This window comes from Talpa europaea (assembly GCF_964194135.1).
Source record: "Talpa europaea genome assembly, chromosome: 2".
Classification (NCBI taxonomy): domain Eukaryota; kingdom Metazoa; phylum Chordata; class Mammalia; order Eulipotyphla; family Talpidae; genus Talpa; species Talpa europaea.
In genome coordinates this window covers 9,579,228-9,596,545 of record NC_140068.1, presented here as the reverse complement: position 1 = coordinate 9,596,545, position 17,318 = coordinate 9,579,228, and the positions used below count along the sequence as shown (strand labels likewise).

General features: G+C 43.8%; 1 protein-coding gene across 1 annotated transcript in view; it reads right to left on the bottom strand.

Annotated features, from left to right (window-relative positions):
* The window catches only part of ARID1B (AT-rich interaction domain 1B), a gene marked incomplete at its 3' end in the record, with an annotated part of 355,694 nt that overhangs the window by 232,300 nt on the left and 106,076 nt on the right, over window positions 1-17,318 (bottom strand). Inside the window, exon 3 of the mRNA XM_084228519.1 lies at window positions 16,236-16,385. Within this exon, the coding sequence (XP_084084645.1) occupies window positions 16,236-16,385 (150 nt within the window). The remainder of the gene's footprint in view (window positions 1-16,235; window positions 16,386-17,318) is intronic.

The following is a 17,318-nucleotide window of genomic DNA, read 5'->3' as shown; positions in this document are numbered from 1 at the left end:
AGTCCACCCTGACCCTTACCCCGACTTCCTCTGGGATGCGGACACTGCAGCCTCTTTCCGCTGGGCCACGCAGCAGACTTGCTAGCTCCACACGGCCATGGTGCACTATGGCTCAGGAAAGGCTCTCTTGCAAGCCCATGGATGAAGCCGCTGTCAGTGGTCTGGAAGGACCTGCCTAACCCGCCTGCCACTGCACCACCCTCCCCAGGGCCCACAGGCCTGCGTGTCTGCACCAGTGGTTCTCTAGGTCTGGGTCCCAGGGGTGAGCCCTTCTTTCTGTGTCTGCAACGCATCTGACTATTCTCAAGATGCAGCCAAGATGAACCCCAGTACCCTCAAAATGACCTCACATCCACCTGAGATGTCCTTACGCCCCCACAAGAATTTACAGTGCTGGGTCTCACTCCTCAAGGGGATGCCTGGGACACCAGGGCCTAGCCTGCAGGCACTCCATCACAGCTTGGAGAGGGTCTGCTGGGAGGCTTCTGCCAGCACACACTTATAGGTAGGCACAGCAACACAAAACTGAGTGCACAAGGAAAAGCACGAGAAACTGGACAAAACGTGGTCTCACGTCCAAGAATATTTATGCTGCTCACAGCCACAATGCCCAAGAGCAACGCGCTCCAAACACTGTGCTGGGTGACCCACCTCTGAAGGCAGGAGAGAACTGCAAAGAGCCAGGTAAAAGCTACACTGCAGGCTGAGGGAGCAGGTTGCACTGCATGCCAGGGGTGCCATGGACAGGGAGAGAAAAGCCAGCTATGTCATGCCTCCAAATAATCCTGGCCCCTCCAAAAAAGTGGTAATGAGTTTGATACACCTATATCGAACCACCAACTTACAGGAAATAAAAAGGGCTACTTTTGAGAAAGGAGGAGCACTTTAAGCCTTGGCAACACAATCAGCAAACCCTAGGCTACTAGAAAAATCACCAAGTTTCTTCAGCAAATAAGGATGCAAATAGATCGCTGGCTCTCAGCAGATTCTACAGGCAGGAACTGAGCAGGATGGTGGGATCAAAAATGGGGCTCACTAGAAATGAGAACATGGTAACTTCACAGAGATTTTTAAAATCAGATTAGCTACAAAAGAACTGCATTCAACAGTATAAGTTTTATCCAAATAGCTGAAATGAAAATATAATTACTAAAGAAATTTCCCAAAACAGCTGGTGTTCAAATTATAAACTCAATATAAGCTTGGGCCACCTAAGAACTTGAGTCTTCACAGCTACCCTCGTAGGACACCTTCCGTCTCACATGCACCCTTTGATGGGGGCAGTAGTACGAGAGGGACAGAAGCACATGAAGCCACCTGCCCAGTCTGAACCCCAGATGCTACATAAACAGGTATATGGTTTGTTTCTGCCAGAGAGTCAAGTAAGATGCCAGGAAGAGCCTGCCTTGAGCCTGTCTCACCAACTCATCCCACAGCTGAACAGGGAGCATTTATAAAAGGTTATCTGACTTCTCCACGAAACACCTTCTGTGTGAAAATCAAAAGGAAGATAGGAAGGAACAGCAGGATGGTAGAGACAACTAGTAAGAGAAAAGTTAACGAGGAAAAGCAGAGCAAAGGAAATACAGGTCAGCTGGAGAGATCTTGGTGCCTGGTTTTGTATGGATAATGCTCTCAAAATCCAAGAGGATTTTGTGGATTTTTTTTTTTTTTAAGCATGAGGTTATATTACTTTTGTGACTTCTGCAAAGATGTTAAAATGAATCATTCAATACGAAATTCTCTTCTCATTCGAGTTTTCATTTCCAGAATACAGACTATAAGGAAAAAATAAACTTCAGAGAAGTTAGCACAGGCCTATCACTTGACTACACTTCAATGGCAGTACCCAGGCTGTAAACATGCCTTCCCTACAAAAAGCAGGAGGTTCTTGAAAGGTTCCCTTAGAGTTTTTAAAATATTTATTCCACTGAAGTGTAATGATAGGGAAAAAAGTTACCTATAAAAAGTTTATTAAATTTCTATTTGGGATAGAGAAGAAAAAGACTCCAGAAATTTGGGGACTGACATCAATTATATCAAAATTAAAATTTATCTATTGAAGTAAAATTTATTTTTTTAGCCATTTTACTACTTTTTTGTATGGGAAGTAAATGGGAAGAGGTTGCCCTGGAGCAGGGGACAAGCAATGAGGTGGGGGTCCAGACTGGCTAGGCAGGACATTAACCCTTGGGGTTCCTGGGAGAGCTTAAACCATTTTCTAAGAGAACTTTTACTGACTGTCTGTTCTCCAAGAAAAGTTCCTGACCTTCAACATCAGCATCACCTGGGAACTTGTTAGAAATGAAACGTGGGCCTCACATGCATCAAATTACAGATCAGAGACTCAGAGTAGGCACAACAGCCTGTTTCTCAAGGCTTCCAGGTGATTCTAATGCACAGGGACCTATGAAAACAAATAAGGCCCTACCTGCAGCCTCAGGGCTTGAACATCTCCAGAACAGAATGCATCTCTATTATGGACAATAACACAGGAGACAGGAGCCCTTTGGATTAAAACAGCGTCAGGATGGCACCCAAGTCCCATCACATCAGGTCCAACTGGTATCACCTCTCTGGTCATTAGTGCTACGTGAGGTAACTTGCAGAAGAGGCTTGGGGTGTGTGTGTGTGTGTGTGTGTGTGTGTCTCTCTCTCTCTCTCTCTCTCAGCTGTGGAATGCACAATAATGGTGTAGAGCAAGTAAAGTATCAGGCTTTTCTGCCCTCCCGCCATTAGGATAGATGATGGAACCCTGAGGTCCTGAATGCATGCCTGATGGCGGGCACCTGGAGTAGGGTGTGGGCATGCATAGGTGGGTATACCTGGGCTGAGAGACTGGGCTTATGAAGGCGGTGTCAAGGGGACACGAGCAGAGCAAAAGAGAACAAGAGCAGCACCAGCAGAGAAGCAGAGGCCATGAGAAAACGCAGGAGAGCCCAGAGAGAGTTAAGACTTGCGGGAGAGCTGGGAGACCTGGCCAGCCTCCCGCCCACCCCTCCCCCCAGCAAACCTGCCTGCTGTGTATCTGGTAAATCCCAACAAAAACCCACAAAAGCCACAGAGGGCTCCGGGACTCCTCCCTTACCCCCGTCTGCTCAGGTCATAGAGATCCAGCTCTGTGCCCTTCCTGCCCCTGTAAATGGCCTCACAGATTCCTGTTCCTCCAGAGACAACCATTTCTGGAGCAAGAGCAATCACTCGAGCAAACACCCCCTTCCTTCATCCTTTCAGAGAAGCACATCTGTTCACTTACACCCCCTTCCTTACCCTTTTCAGGCTGCTATCCTTCTTTGCCTCCCAAGGGTAAAGCAGAGAGGGGGACCCATTCCACTCCCCAAAGCCTAGTACTCTGAGGAAAGTCAGTCAGTGAGGTGGGGCTGGTCCTGATCTCCTGCTTCCAGAAAAAGGTGAGAGCTAGCCACACCAGCAAATCCTAAAAGTGACCGAAAGTCTCAATATTCACGGGTAATCGTCTGGGGTGCAATACACATGGACCTTGCTTTTCTAATTTAGAATGTTTTAAATCAAAGAAAGGGGTGAAGGAAGAACTTTTATGTTATATATAAATTGCTTTATTTTCCACATTGTAAGTGCTGGAAGATGAATGAAAGCAGCTAAGAATAGCAAAAGAATAAAAAAATTCATCCAGGAAAAAAATAATGTCCCCATCTCGCTGCATCCGAATTGCGCCATCAAGGCAGGGGTTGTATGAGCCTCGGTGGTACCTGCATACCTGCATCTCCGGCTCCACACTCAGCTTCGTCCCTAAACACCAACCCCAGAGAAGTTCTGAGAGAGGCCAGGTGGGGAACCACACTCAAGTGTGTCCTGTGCGGGCCTTTCTCACACCTAGACTTGGGGCTCCCTCCTCCACCAGCTGCACCTGGGCGAGAGGAAGGCTGAGGGGTCACCTGCCAGGACACCCCCTTCAGTCCCACAGCTCCAGACCATCCAGAAAAAGATGGGGGAGAAGGAGAGAAACAGATCTTTTCTTAAAAGCTCACCTCCTGGAGCAGTCCTGTGAGAAATACAGCAGGGTGGACAGGGACTAACTTCCAGACGAAAGCCCTGCTCTCACGTAGTGTGTCCAAAGTCTTCGTTTAGCTATTAATAACATGTGCCTGAACAAGCTAGGCTTTAACTCTCTTACCACCAGGGCAGACAGTTCTGCAGGCTGAGACGGGCTCTGCTCTGTGGGTGTGCCCTGAGGAGCACCCTGGGCCTGCAGGCCAGCACAACCCCCACCCCCCACCCCCCCACCCCCGAGCCTGTGGCCTCCAAGCTGCTCGATCAGGAGAACTGCCACTACCTTTCCAGAGCAGATTAAGAATTATTACCATGTAATTCCTTATTTCTTCATTTTGTTTTTCTTTCATTCAAGTATTTGAAAGGACAAAATTATTTAAAAAGTATTTCAAACATGAACAGCATTATCAAACCATAATCCTATGCAGTTAGAGTCTCAGTTATAATTCCAAAGATAAAAAGAATGAAGACTGAAAGTTTTCCATCAATGAGCCAACAGTGCTTTTCACTGGAGGAGAATGGTATGAAATCAGAGGGTTTTCTCTTGCTTTTCTCCACTTCCATAAAATAAAAGCAAAAGGTCCGGGCAGACCCAGCAGCAACTGACTCTGGCATCACCCTGACTTCTACAGCAATTAAAAGCAAGAAAACACTCCAGTCAAGTGACATTCTAACATTCTCAAATGTTTTTCTTCATTCTTCAGTAGTTTTTTCTTTTTTCTTAGTTAATTATTTAAGAAGCTTTCGGGAAAAACAACAATCACCGCACACGGACACACACAAATAACACGCGACACTGACCATCCTATAGGAGCTAGAACTGTTAGGCAGAAAACTGTATCTATACTCAGAATTAGCTCTAGGTTTTTAATACTCCGGTATTTCTCCCAAAGGAGAAGCAAAGCAGCAGAGTGGAGATTCCCCCCCTTTCCCATCGCCATCCTCCTATGGCTTGTGTGCCAAGAGCCCAGGGAGCGAGGGCCCGCCGGCAGCCCTGTGGCACCTGGTCCAGGAGCAGCTCCAGCTCAGTGATACCCAAGTCAACAGGCACAACCAGCCTAGGAGCCACCTGCTTAGCCCTGGAAGGTACTGACAGGCTTTCTCCTTAGATGCTCACCAGCTCTTTCACCTTAAGAGGAGATCCCCTTCTCGCCCCCTCCCCCGGCCCCCAGGGTTCAAAGCTTAAGACAACTGCTAAAGGGGCAGGCCAGAAAACAGGAGATTCACTCATGATCACATGATCGCCTATAAAACAAAGAATGGTTTTTTATCAACCTACATTCCAATAGTTTTATCGTCAAGTTAATTAACAGACTCCTGTATCAATATGTAAATGCTAAGCAATGACTGGCAATGAACTGTAAAGATCCTTGGTTTTGTTCCAATAACAAAATCTTATCGGACAAATGAAACGAGCACTGCACTGCTTTAACACAGGCATTTCATGGTTAACTTTCTCTCGGAGCTGCAGAATAAGAAGTGGCTGATAAATCAACACTGTGTCATATAAATAAGAAGAAAAATGAATTAGAATAAATAAGCAATAATAACAATAAAGAAATGTTTATACCACAATGGATCACCACCAAAATGCGTAGTGTACTTCCAAACCTCTGTAGTGGCTTATTTCAGTAAGTTACTGATTCTAAAGTTTTTTACCCTCATGTTCCAAGTCTACCCTCTTCTTTTCGCAATGATGCCCACTTACCAGATGCTTTCCGTTTACTATTATCTCCTTTTGAAAAATGCTGACCAGTAAGCTATCTAAATAAAGCAGTATTTAGGAAATATAAATACTTGTGTCTACTACGCATTTATAAGTAGACTTAGATTTCCACTCGGTTCAACGAGGAGTGAGTCACTGTTACAAAAGAACTGCCAAGCTAGTAGGAATTCCTGTTCTAAGAAATTACTGAACAGTAACCTTTGATTTCATTTGCAATAATGGGGGAAAAACAGCGTTCCAAGCATAACTGATAGGTTCCTTCTAAATGGACTCGACTAACCAACCTGAATCTAGTTCCACATCCCTCAGGTCTGGGCATTCAGCCTCTATTCTCACTACTCAAAACCTGGCCCTGCCCAAGGCCATTTGTTGTGCTCTCCACACCAAGCTCTTACTCAAGCTTCAAGACCTCCCCTGAGAAGCCCTTGCCAACATCCAATCACAGCTCCCAACACACTCTGCAGTCCACTTTCACTGCCTGGCCACACCACCCGCTGAGGCAGCCCAGGGCAGAAAGTGTCTCACTCTTTCATTGTCTCAGCATAGGAGACATTCCTAAGCACAAGGGGGGTGGGGGGGGGGGGGAGAGCCCCCGCTGGAGAATGAATGGCTTGTGTTTTCTTTTCCTAATTGTTCATGCTCCTGCAACTTCTCCAATATACCTGAGGTTAAGAAAGTAGAATAAAAAGATAAAGTTATACTTTCAGAAGTATACATTCACAATACATGATGTGTTCTCTCAAGAATTCAAGACAATTCCACTAGATGAAAGAAAAACTACACCTAAGAAAGTGACATTTGAAACCGGCTTGCTGCTTACAAGTAAAACTTTTTAAAATATCCATGCTGAGAAGCCTTATTTAAATAAACTGGGACTGACTTAAATGGAGTTACTTCCTATAATCCTCTCTAAGGAGAGAAACAATTTTCTGGTGATGGAAACAAGAGTACTTTAAAATCAGGAGAGGAGAGAGGGTTTTCAAAGCCTCCAGCTGTCCCATCCAGGAAGAAGCCCTGAGTCCCAGAAGACCTTGGCCAGGGCAGGGCAGCAGCGGGGCCTGCCTTCCACACTAGGTTAATTGATTCTTGGGGCGTTGACCTCCACACCTAACAGCTGTCATCAGTAGGAGGCAGTTGGTAGAAGGTCCTGGAGAAACATGTGTCACAAGAGAAAACATGGTCTCCAACATCTCATCACACAAGAGTGATGTGAAGCGGAACCAGAAGGAGAGGAAAAAGCAAAAATGTGAGTCTGCAGGTACAGAGGGGAAGGTGATGAGTTTACTAAGAGGAAACAGGGAATCAGGAATCAGTCCTGGAGGTAGCATTTCATGGCCAAAGATGATGAGATGGAAGCTAAGCGGAAACTTGAGCATAAAACAAAAAATTAGGAGCTATGGCAATAAAGGAGATCTTCCCTATGGTACAAAATATTACGATCTTGGGTAAAGTAGCTGGAGGAAAGCAGGATGCTAAGCATTTTCAAATGAAGGCAAATGCAAGTGGCTACTATTCTTTAGAAAGAAGCCTTGAAAGTTAATACTTTATTGCTTTTTGTTTTTATTCTTTTCTTTCATTGTCGAGCTTTTGAGAAAACCCTGTTCAGAGAATGGACAGAGATTCCATGGGCCAGGGTGCTCTCATCATCGCCACAGGATGGTGAGCCTTAGGCTGAAGCTGCACTTCTGCCCCTGGAAGTGAGCGGAAGAGAAACCGGGGATGAAAATAAACAGAAAGAATCTGCGATATTCAAGGAACTTCCGAGTCAACAGCACATCAAAAAGTTGTAAATGCGCAACTGTGCACATCTTCCTGAGGAAATCGAGTTCTATTCTCTATTCATTCTAGGACCACAGTAACACACCGGGCAGATTCTGCGTCTAATTCAAAATTCTGTGAGGTCTTTAACATTGTTGGAGCACAATGAAACCACCGCACAGAATGCTAAGTAGAAAAAAGAAGATAAAATAACAACCACTGGAATATAAGTATGATGAATGTAAGCGAGCTGGTTGGGGGAATTGTTCGTTAAAGTCTTCCAGGGAGGCATTTGGCAAAACACCAGGTTCTTCAAAGGTGCCTGGCCTCTCCAGGACAGGAGGCCCACTGGAGGCGTGCACAGCAGGAGTACACATGCGTGCAGGCTCATGGCCACACACACTTAACACCTGGGGCTCAGCCAGCGAGGCACTGGCCTCAATATCTAGAAAAATTACAAAATTTAAACATCTGGCAGCAAAGGCTTATCTTCTTCAACACTGCATTGTCACTTACTGTGAACTACCAACTGAAAAAGATGCGTGGTATTAAGCGTTTCTGCTCTGTGCCGGATGCTGACCTGCCTCACAGCATGGGGAAGGCCTGCCTGATGAGACTCCCTCTGGGCAAAGACCTCACACAAACTGGGGGAGAGCCATGTGGGATCCAGGGAGTGGGCGCAATGGCGACAAACGCCCCAAGATGAGAAACATCCTTCGGGAGGCCAGCCTGGACGAGGAGGGGTGGGCACCAGCCAACAGGCACGGCAGCCAGTGGGGGGCATCTAGGGGACGCCAGCCTACAGCAGATGAGGGCACTGGAACAGCTGAAGGAGAGCCCACGGCATCTGGGCTCAAGGTCATGGCAACAGAATGAATGAGAGGTACTCAGATTCTGTTCAGAATTTGGAGGTAGGAATGGTTTGAATGACAAAGTCAGAGAACTCAGCATTTCTGACCAAAGTGGAGGAAGGCACAGAAAAGAAGACTGTGGAGAAGGCCTGAGGTTCAGATGTCCTGCTCAGGACACACTGAGCTGGGTAAGCCTGTAATGATGCCCACTTAGCGAGGCTGGGCGGGAGCTGGGCAGACAGAGCCACTGAACAGACAGAGACCCAGGCTGCAGAAACACATCTGAAGTCATAGGCCACTAGGTGACACGCAAAGCCAGGAAACCAGGTGAGATCACATCAAGTGTGCAAAGATCCAAGTGGAGACTCCAACACCTCACCCTGGCCACAGACCCACCCTTGAGTCAAGGAGAGTGAGCGGAGAGCAAGGCAGGAAGAAAGGCAGTGGAGAGGCGACCCAGGAGTGGCAAGAAGGAACACCCTCACCTGCAGCAGGTGCTCTGGACAGGTGAGATGTGGGCAGGATGCGAGTGCCCACCAGGCTGAACGGGGGGGAGCGCAGGGGCTTAGAGGAGCCATTTCAGTCGAGTGGCTGAAATGAAAGCCTGGACGGAGTCCGTTCCAGGGAAGAGAGTTGATGGGGACCGTGAGTACAGAGTAAACAGACTGCTGATTCAGGCCAGGGAAGGTTTTGGGGGGTTGTGATGTTGAAGGCAAAAGGATTGAGGGAATGACAGAAAGGAAAATCGGTGGTGCATCAGGGCAGGGGGCAGGGAGGCTGTGTGCTAGAGGGAGCCTGCAGAGAAGGCACGTGTACGTGCAGGAGTGGGTGGCCAGGGGTGGCTGGTGGGGCATGTCCCCCATCTCTGTGCTTCTTCAATGAAACAGGAAGCACCACCACCAGGGGACAGTCAGGAGAGGGGGTTTGAGAACAGAGGAGAGAGTGAGCAAGCCAGAGGGAAGCAGGGTTACGGTGAGGATGGCCAGAAGCACTGGTCAAGGATTGAAAGCACTAGTGACAGCCTTCCCTCCTCTTTCCCCGTAACAGATTAGAAATGTCACGAGGTAAGGAAGAAAATGACATGAGGGGTGTGAGAAACACTAAAAACAAGAGCTAAGTGGGCTACTTCATTGGGCTGGAAGGCGAGAGTGGCCAATTTAGGGTATTTTGATCAATAGTGACATTAAGAACACCTAACTGCTGGGAATAGCAAGTTCTTATACAGTTCTTAATTCATGCATCATCCTCTACACAATATTCTAAAACTATTATACACATTATATGTTTGTTTTAATTCAGAAGATATAGATAAGGCAAATGAAAAGGGACCTTTGTCGTACAGGTAACACTTTTAGCAATTTTGACTGTGTGCACCCAGTATTTACACACTTAAGATAATTCCACACCTATGAATGTGTTATAGAAATGTTGCTCTGTATTTTCATTTTATATAATGGCTGCTGTGTGGCAATGAATCCCCTGGATACAAATCCTCCTCAAGGTTCTGAGTAGTGGAAGTAGCACGCTTCTGTGACTTCCATTTGCACCAGTGAGACCCACGGTTCTCACACCCACAGAGCTCACCCCAGCAATTACTCAGAAACAAGACAGTTTTTATTAAAAACTACTTTCTGTTCTTTCTGACATTTATGGCATTAATCTGATATTTGGACAGCCCATGCACGTCGTGTGTGAACTTTATTTCAAAAAAAAAAAAAAGGAAATACATAAATACGTATTATACATATAATACACAAGAGTGGTCGCCATAAGGACCAGGAAACATAGTACAGAGCGGTGAGTGTGGGGGGGCCGTGGGTGGCCCATGGGGCGCAGGAAACGAGCCAGCAGCTAATCACACTGTGTCCCGACATTTTCAGAGCTTTACAAAGTCCCCTCATTCATTTATACTCAAAAAAAAAAAAAAAAAAAAAAGCTGATCTATTGCCTTAGTCACACTTTGTCCTTTCACATCTTGACCAAGAATTGGTCACCATCTTAAAAGGCGACACAACCATGGGCAAATCAGCTGAAGATGCCAGTCTCCAAGGCGGCATGCCCGCCTCCCGCCCCACCCCACCTGGCAGCTGCCAGTCAGTGCCCCCACATTTAACGCCAGCACCTATTCCACAAGCTTCTAATGTTGTCTTGCCTGAGCATTTTAATCAAATATACAATAACTCATTATAGGCTACTTTCCTTTATTTTTCCTAAACATCATTGCACTAGTCTTGTTTTAAATTTCTTGTAAAGAACCTATGAATTTTATTTCAAAAGAATAAAGGCGGCTTTAGAAAAGCTTCACTATAAATTGGGAGTGTTGTTACCTGTATGTTTTAAATTACCTGTTACATGTTTGCACATTTTTAACTGTATAAAATTGTATAAAGGATATCAAAGAAAATAGAGGGTCCCATTCTAGCCAGTGAAAGCAGGGAAAGCAAACTAAGAATATGTCTGATCAGAGGGTGACAGAAGTTGGCTTCCATTCCAGATCTTAACCTTCGTGTGATATCTACCCAGAACGCAGGGAGATGAAATGGAGAAAACGCAGGGCCTGCCCAAGGGGAGTCGAATGTGAGATAGTGCCTCTCCAATAAATTAGGAACTAAGAAGATGTTATCATGCAAGAGCAAGAAGGTCCACTCAGAGAAAAGAGATGCACCTGTCTTGAACTTGAACTTGATACTCGAAGCAGGCGAGAGAAGTTTAAAAATAGCCCCTCGGAGAACTGGCAGCCACAGGCTAACCATCATCGGGGTTTCTGGTCAAAATTAACACTTAGTGGTGTGGTCTGCAAAACCTCAAGAAGAGAGAGACTTCCATTTAAAGTGGTCCCGGAGGCCATCACCACTTGAAGCCACTGATCAATCTTAAGATCACCACGTGGGACAAAGAGGCCATGTGTTCCACCTGATGTAACACAAACTGCATCATCTGTGAGGCATTCAAGCCCCCTCAGTCAGTAACGATGTGCAACAAGCCACCCCAGAGCGAGTGGCCAGCAGCCACCAGCCTGCTCTGTGCTGCCAGGTTGTGTGGGTGAGATGCAGAAAGGAAGGCTTCTCTCTACTACGGGACAGCAGCCTCAGCGGCTAGACAGTGATGGGTCAGCAGGAAGGTGGGAGCAAACCACTGGAGGCTTTGAACAGGAGCGGGGCCCCAGACTTTGGGGACGTGATTTACAAGCACCACCAACAAAAATGTTTATCTTCAGGCCTTTGGATCTGATGTGCAATTACAGGCTATAAAGGGCCGGATGAGCAAGTGAAGCCACATCAAGAGAAACATCAGAAAAAGCTATTTCACAGGCCAACTGACTCCGGGGTTTTGACATGACAAAGGCAGAGACCGGAAGGGGTAGGGAACAAGTCCCGATAAAGAGACTTAAGAAGGAAATCGGTGTCTTAACCCTGTTTAAATTCTGCAGGAAGCACACAAACTGCAAAGGCATTCTGACAGCCCGGGGGCTCAGAGCCAGGTTAGGAGATGCAGGAATCACCACAGCACAGGTGCTCATTACATGGCTCTGTCAGCACATTAAGAAATATTTAATAAAACGTCACAAAATAACTAGCACCCACAGAAAACTGGCAGAAGTGCCCCCTGACCCTTCTCAGATCACAGAACATAAACCCGGCTCAGTAAAGCTATGTTCAAAGAAGGAAGGGAAATAAGAACACCCTTAGAACTAGAATAGAACAAAAATAAAGCATATCAACATTTCTGATTCAGCCAAAGCAGAATTTAAAAGGAAAATTTTTAGTCTTATATTTGGCTTTATCAGAGAAAAATGTTTCAAATAAGCAAAACATTCACTTGATGGGGGAGGGGGGACTTCAAAATAAACATTAGTAAAATAGAAGGCAAAATATAGTGTAAAGAGAATTTAACTACACTTTTAAAACAGAGCATGTAACAGAAAAGACAATGACCAGTTTGAAAAGGCAAATCACTGACAGATCAATGAACAAAAAAGGAAAAACATAAATTTTAATTCCTTAATTGTGGATGGTTTAGAAATTAAAGTAATAAAAATAATTATGAACTTTATATTAATAAACTTGAAATCCTGTTAGAAATGGATAAATTCTTAATATATAGGAATAGATATAAGCCAAAAAACTAAAGAATAAGAAACTGATGACTTGAATATCCCTACATTCACAAAAGAAACAGGATCAAAAGCCAAGAATCAGAAATGGGACAAGAGCTAAAAATCAAGGATTACACAATTCTTCATGGTTTTAAAGACACTTCTCTCTCTCTCACATACACACACATAACATAATTAATGTCCAAAGACAAGTGGCAAGAAGGGAGGGGTAGTAACTCGCATGACAAAAGCTGAGACTTCATGAATCAATTTTTAGAAAGACCAACAACAAATGAAGAGAAAAAAATCAAGATAAAGAGATATGGATTAAAAGCCCAGGGCAAAAAAGAAAATGCAAACACATATTTGACATTCAATACCCATATCAAGAGGGAATGCAGCTTAAAACTATATTATGAGACTGGCAAAAAATCCAGACGTTCCCTAAAGCCATGCTATTGGCACATACATAGGGAAACGTGTACTGTGACACAAAAATATGGGAGTTTAATTGGTACAGGTCCTGGGAGGAACAATCTTGCAATATTTACCCAAACACATGCACCTGGTGACACAGCGCTGTCTATCCAGGGGTTTATCCTGCAGACACAGCACACGTTCATGAAATGACACACACAAGTTTATCAGGGCAGTGTTGCTTGAACTGCTGATGACTAAAAATAATCTAAATGTCCATCAGAAAAGATTTGGTGAAATATGTTATGGTATGTCCATACAATGGAACGAAATGATAAAAATGAAGTACTGCTTTATGGAAAGATACCCTTAACGGGTGGGGAATGGGTGGACAAAGAACAGAAAAGTGTGCACAGCATATATAGAATGTCACCATCTGTGCAAAGTAGGATGAAGAGTAAATTACACAATCTGCCTCTCCGTGTAAACTCCCGGACAACATGCAATAAATTGATCAAGCAGCTATCTGGCAAAGGGAGGGCAGGCCTGGTAAACCAGGCAGGTCCCTGTATCCACTTCTTTGAACTAGAAAGTTTTCGAAACATATGACTGTATTGATTATTCACAACATTACACATTATAAACACTTTGTCTTTTGTTAAAGACAAAGTGAAGCATCTTAATGAAACACTAAAATTGCCTTTAGTATCAATCACATTAAGAAGAGACATAGTATTACTTGCTGATTGATTTCCTGCAATGAAATCAATGGACAATGATGCTGTGTTTGGAGACAAAAGAAAAGTCTGCAGGAAGCAATGTTTTAACTGTTAGGTTCTAGCCGATTAAATCAAATTACGCTGTGTTTCTTTGGCTTTTAAATGTATGTGAATTCAGGATTACAAATTCCTGTTAAATTCAGCTTGATTGTGAAAATACTCTGTCACTTTTACCTGGTTTTGGAATAGACTTGGTGGATTATTTTGCTTCTGGAGGTGGTAACTCTACCTAAAATGCTAGATCTCACTTCCTAAACAAACTTTCTAAACACATCTGAACATCTAACTCCTTAAAAACCAAAATCATCCTCCCCAGCCAGATCCAGCGATGAGGTCCCCTAATAATCTCTCTTCAGCATCTCTGTCTGTCCCACAGCAAGTTTAATGAAACAGAAAATACAAGGATGAAAACAAAAAACTAACAACCTACTCTGAGGAATGTTTGGTTTTCCTCGTAGTATACAAAAATGATAATAACCATGTCAGTATTTCCTGACATAGAATTTATTGTATTCAAATAAATAAAATCGTTTCAATCAAGACGTACAATACACTTAATGCATATTAAACCAGTATTCATTAAAATGGGATTTTACATGGAGGTTGTTTTAAATATTAAAATGTGAAGGTCATTATGAAGTGACTAACTGCCAGGAGGAGAAGCCACCAGAGCACAGGGCTGCGTGAAGGAAGCAAACCTCGCTTTGGTCCTGAAGGAAATGACAGGCACTGCGAACTTGAGTCAAGCTGGTTCTACAATCAGAGCTTCCTTTCAGCACACAGAGGTAAAATGAGCAATGTGATCTCTCTATTGAGTACTTGTAAAACTCTGATGACATGACAAAACATTCCACATCTACAGAGAAGTTCGATAAGGCTCTGAAAGTCCTTGACAAGCCTGTAACTTTCCAGGTCAAGAGCTCAGACATTGGTCTCCACTTCTACAAGGAGCTCAGTACAGGGGACAGCCATGCCCAGCTCTCCGAAGCTGGGACTCCAAGGGAGGGGAGCTTCATGAAAGGGGTGTCAGCAAATGCATCCTGTGGGGTGAGGCTTAAGCAAGTCAGGGAATCCTCTGCTGTGGGAGGGTGGCGGTGGGAGACTAGAAGGCGTGCACTGAATCTACAAGACAGCAAGAGGGCGGAAGCAGGTGGAACAGAGAGTTTTGTTCACTCTCTCACTTCCTAAGTTTCGTTTTAAGAAATACACCATCAGATGAGCAGTATGTGGCGCGGGCTGATACACTGGGATGGCTGACTGACTTGACCCCTCTCTCGTACACACACTATCATCCAATAGGTTTTACTACCAAATGTTTGCAAAGGAACTTGAGGTTTGAGTGGGAACAGTTAAGGATTAACAAAAAAAGACCTTGGATGTAAAGATTTCTTTATTTTCCCACATTGTAACAGAAGACTAACCCAAGTAACTCCGGAATAATGTGCATTCCTAACTCCATAAACCCCTTTTCAGAATACCAGAATTTTGAAAACATATATGCAAAAAAACAAAACAATATAAAAACCAAAATTCTTTAGGCTCTTCACTCTCCGGTGCTTGTTTCAACAATCATGAGCTTTCTTCAGAACGCTTAAGTAGAAGGCGCACAGGCAAAGACTCCAACACGGCCAAGAAAATACTGAAGAATTCAGCTGAACTGATTAAATTTAAGTTTCATATATTGATATATTTTACTTAGCAAAAACTATCTTCAGGACTTGTAATTAGCACCTAAAAACTGCATCATCAATGTCATGTGTCTCCCCCTCTCCTCACCACCCCAGAGCACAAGAGAAAGAGAAGAAAACACAAAATAGAAAGTTGCATGTTGTGAGGATGGCTGCCGAGTCTATCCTGCAGTCAGAGTCCCTAGCTCACTACGCCTTTTATCATTCAGTGACAGTCTCTAAAACAAGATGAAAGAGACCATTTCATCAAATGCATATGTACTGTTTTTCTACAAATCATGAAAGCTGAAATATATATAGCCCAATAACCTGAAAGAGTATTTAATGAAGCTAATTTGAACTAGAAACTGCTTAATATACTGAAAGTACAGGATTCCCTTTAGTATTTTAATACATTGTAATTGAAGTGATTATCTGTTTATAAGCTACTTTAAAAAGAATAACACTGCCAAAGGCAACAAATGTTTTGATACAGTTAGCACTTACCATTATAACAAAAACAAACCCAAAAAAAGCTCAAGATAAAAATACCATGTATGTGCCAACTAGCAAGATTAAATGATCGATAAAATCATCTTCCTGAATAAGCCTCAACAGAATGACAGAGCACTTTCTTGGAAGACTCAGAACACAAATGACAACACTAAATGACTGACACTTTCTGCTGTCACGAACCAGTCAAGTAAGAAGTCACTCCTTCTTCCCACCCTTCAATCTTAAACATCCATCCATAAACACAGTTTTGATTAGATTATAATTTTGCATTTGCTCATAACTACATTTTTTTGAGAACAGAGTTTTTACAGTTGGACAGGAAAATGTCTCAGAGCCAGGCCTGGCCATGACCGAGGCCCTGGAGGACAGAACAGGCCGGGACAGCGCTGGGCTCACCTGCTGCGGTTGGTACCTCTGCTGGGGCTGGGAGGGCAGATACTGCGCCTGCGGAGGGAGGTGCGGAGGCTGCGGCTGCTGGTTGTAATAGGGCTGCTGGCCCTGCTGGCAGTACCCACTCACACCTTGCTGTCCATACTGAGGTGGCATCTGTTAAGAAGTCAAGCAAAGCAATCGAGAAAGTCAAAATGTGCAATTCAATGAAAGCAAATATGGTTGCAATTCAGCAACATGAAGTGGGTTCTTTGCTATGCAAATTCAATGTTTTTAATATTCTCTCCATTAGATGAACTGACATTCTGCCCTCTGTTCACATATCCATGAAGTCAAAAGATAATTTGACTTCAATTGTAAAAATGTTTCATCAGATATCAAATATTGATAACTTCATAAAAATCTAGTGGAAGGGAGAAGCTCCTAATACTGACAGTAAAATATATCCTCTGCTGAGAAAGTCAAAGAAGCATTATGTAACCATTCTCATGCAACACTCAAAATGAAAATGAACACCAGCAGTATGTGTGCACTTGCTAGTATCTGTAAGTGCCTGTGGTCTGGGCTCATGGATGGGGGAGAGCGGGAGGGTGGCGGAATGTTCATTTCAACTAAGGTCAGAACAATACCATGCCAGTTACCATAGCAATTCCATTTATTATCACTAACAAGGAAGGACATTGCTTTACAATCAAATGAAACCCTTTTAGAAAGCAATACTACCTGTAACAATAAAACTATCAATATGAGTTCTTCAAAGAAAGATATTCATATCAAATACAAAGACAGTACTTTCCGACTTGATAAAATGGGTAATGATGTAAAGCACAGTGCGTTGTACTGCAAATACTGAGATGTACACAGAAAGAGTCTAAATCAGTCTTCTCCATCTCTAATTACATGAGCCTAAAAATCCTTGAATCCCATTCAAAGGAAGAAGTCCTTTCCACATGCCACAAAAACACACTGATGAAATTTTTAGCGATCTTATTTTTTCAATGAGAAATCTATTGACTTTTTCTTTAATTGGGAAAAAAAGCAGAAAAACAAGACACAGGATGGAAAAAAAAAAAAAAAGCACCCCACAAG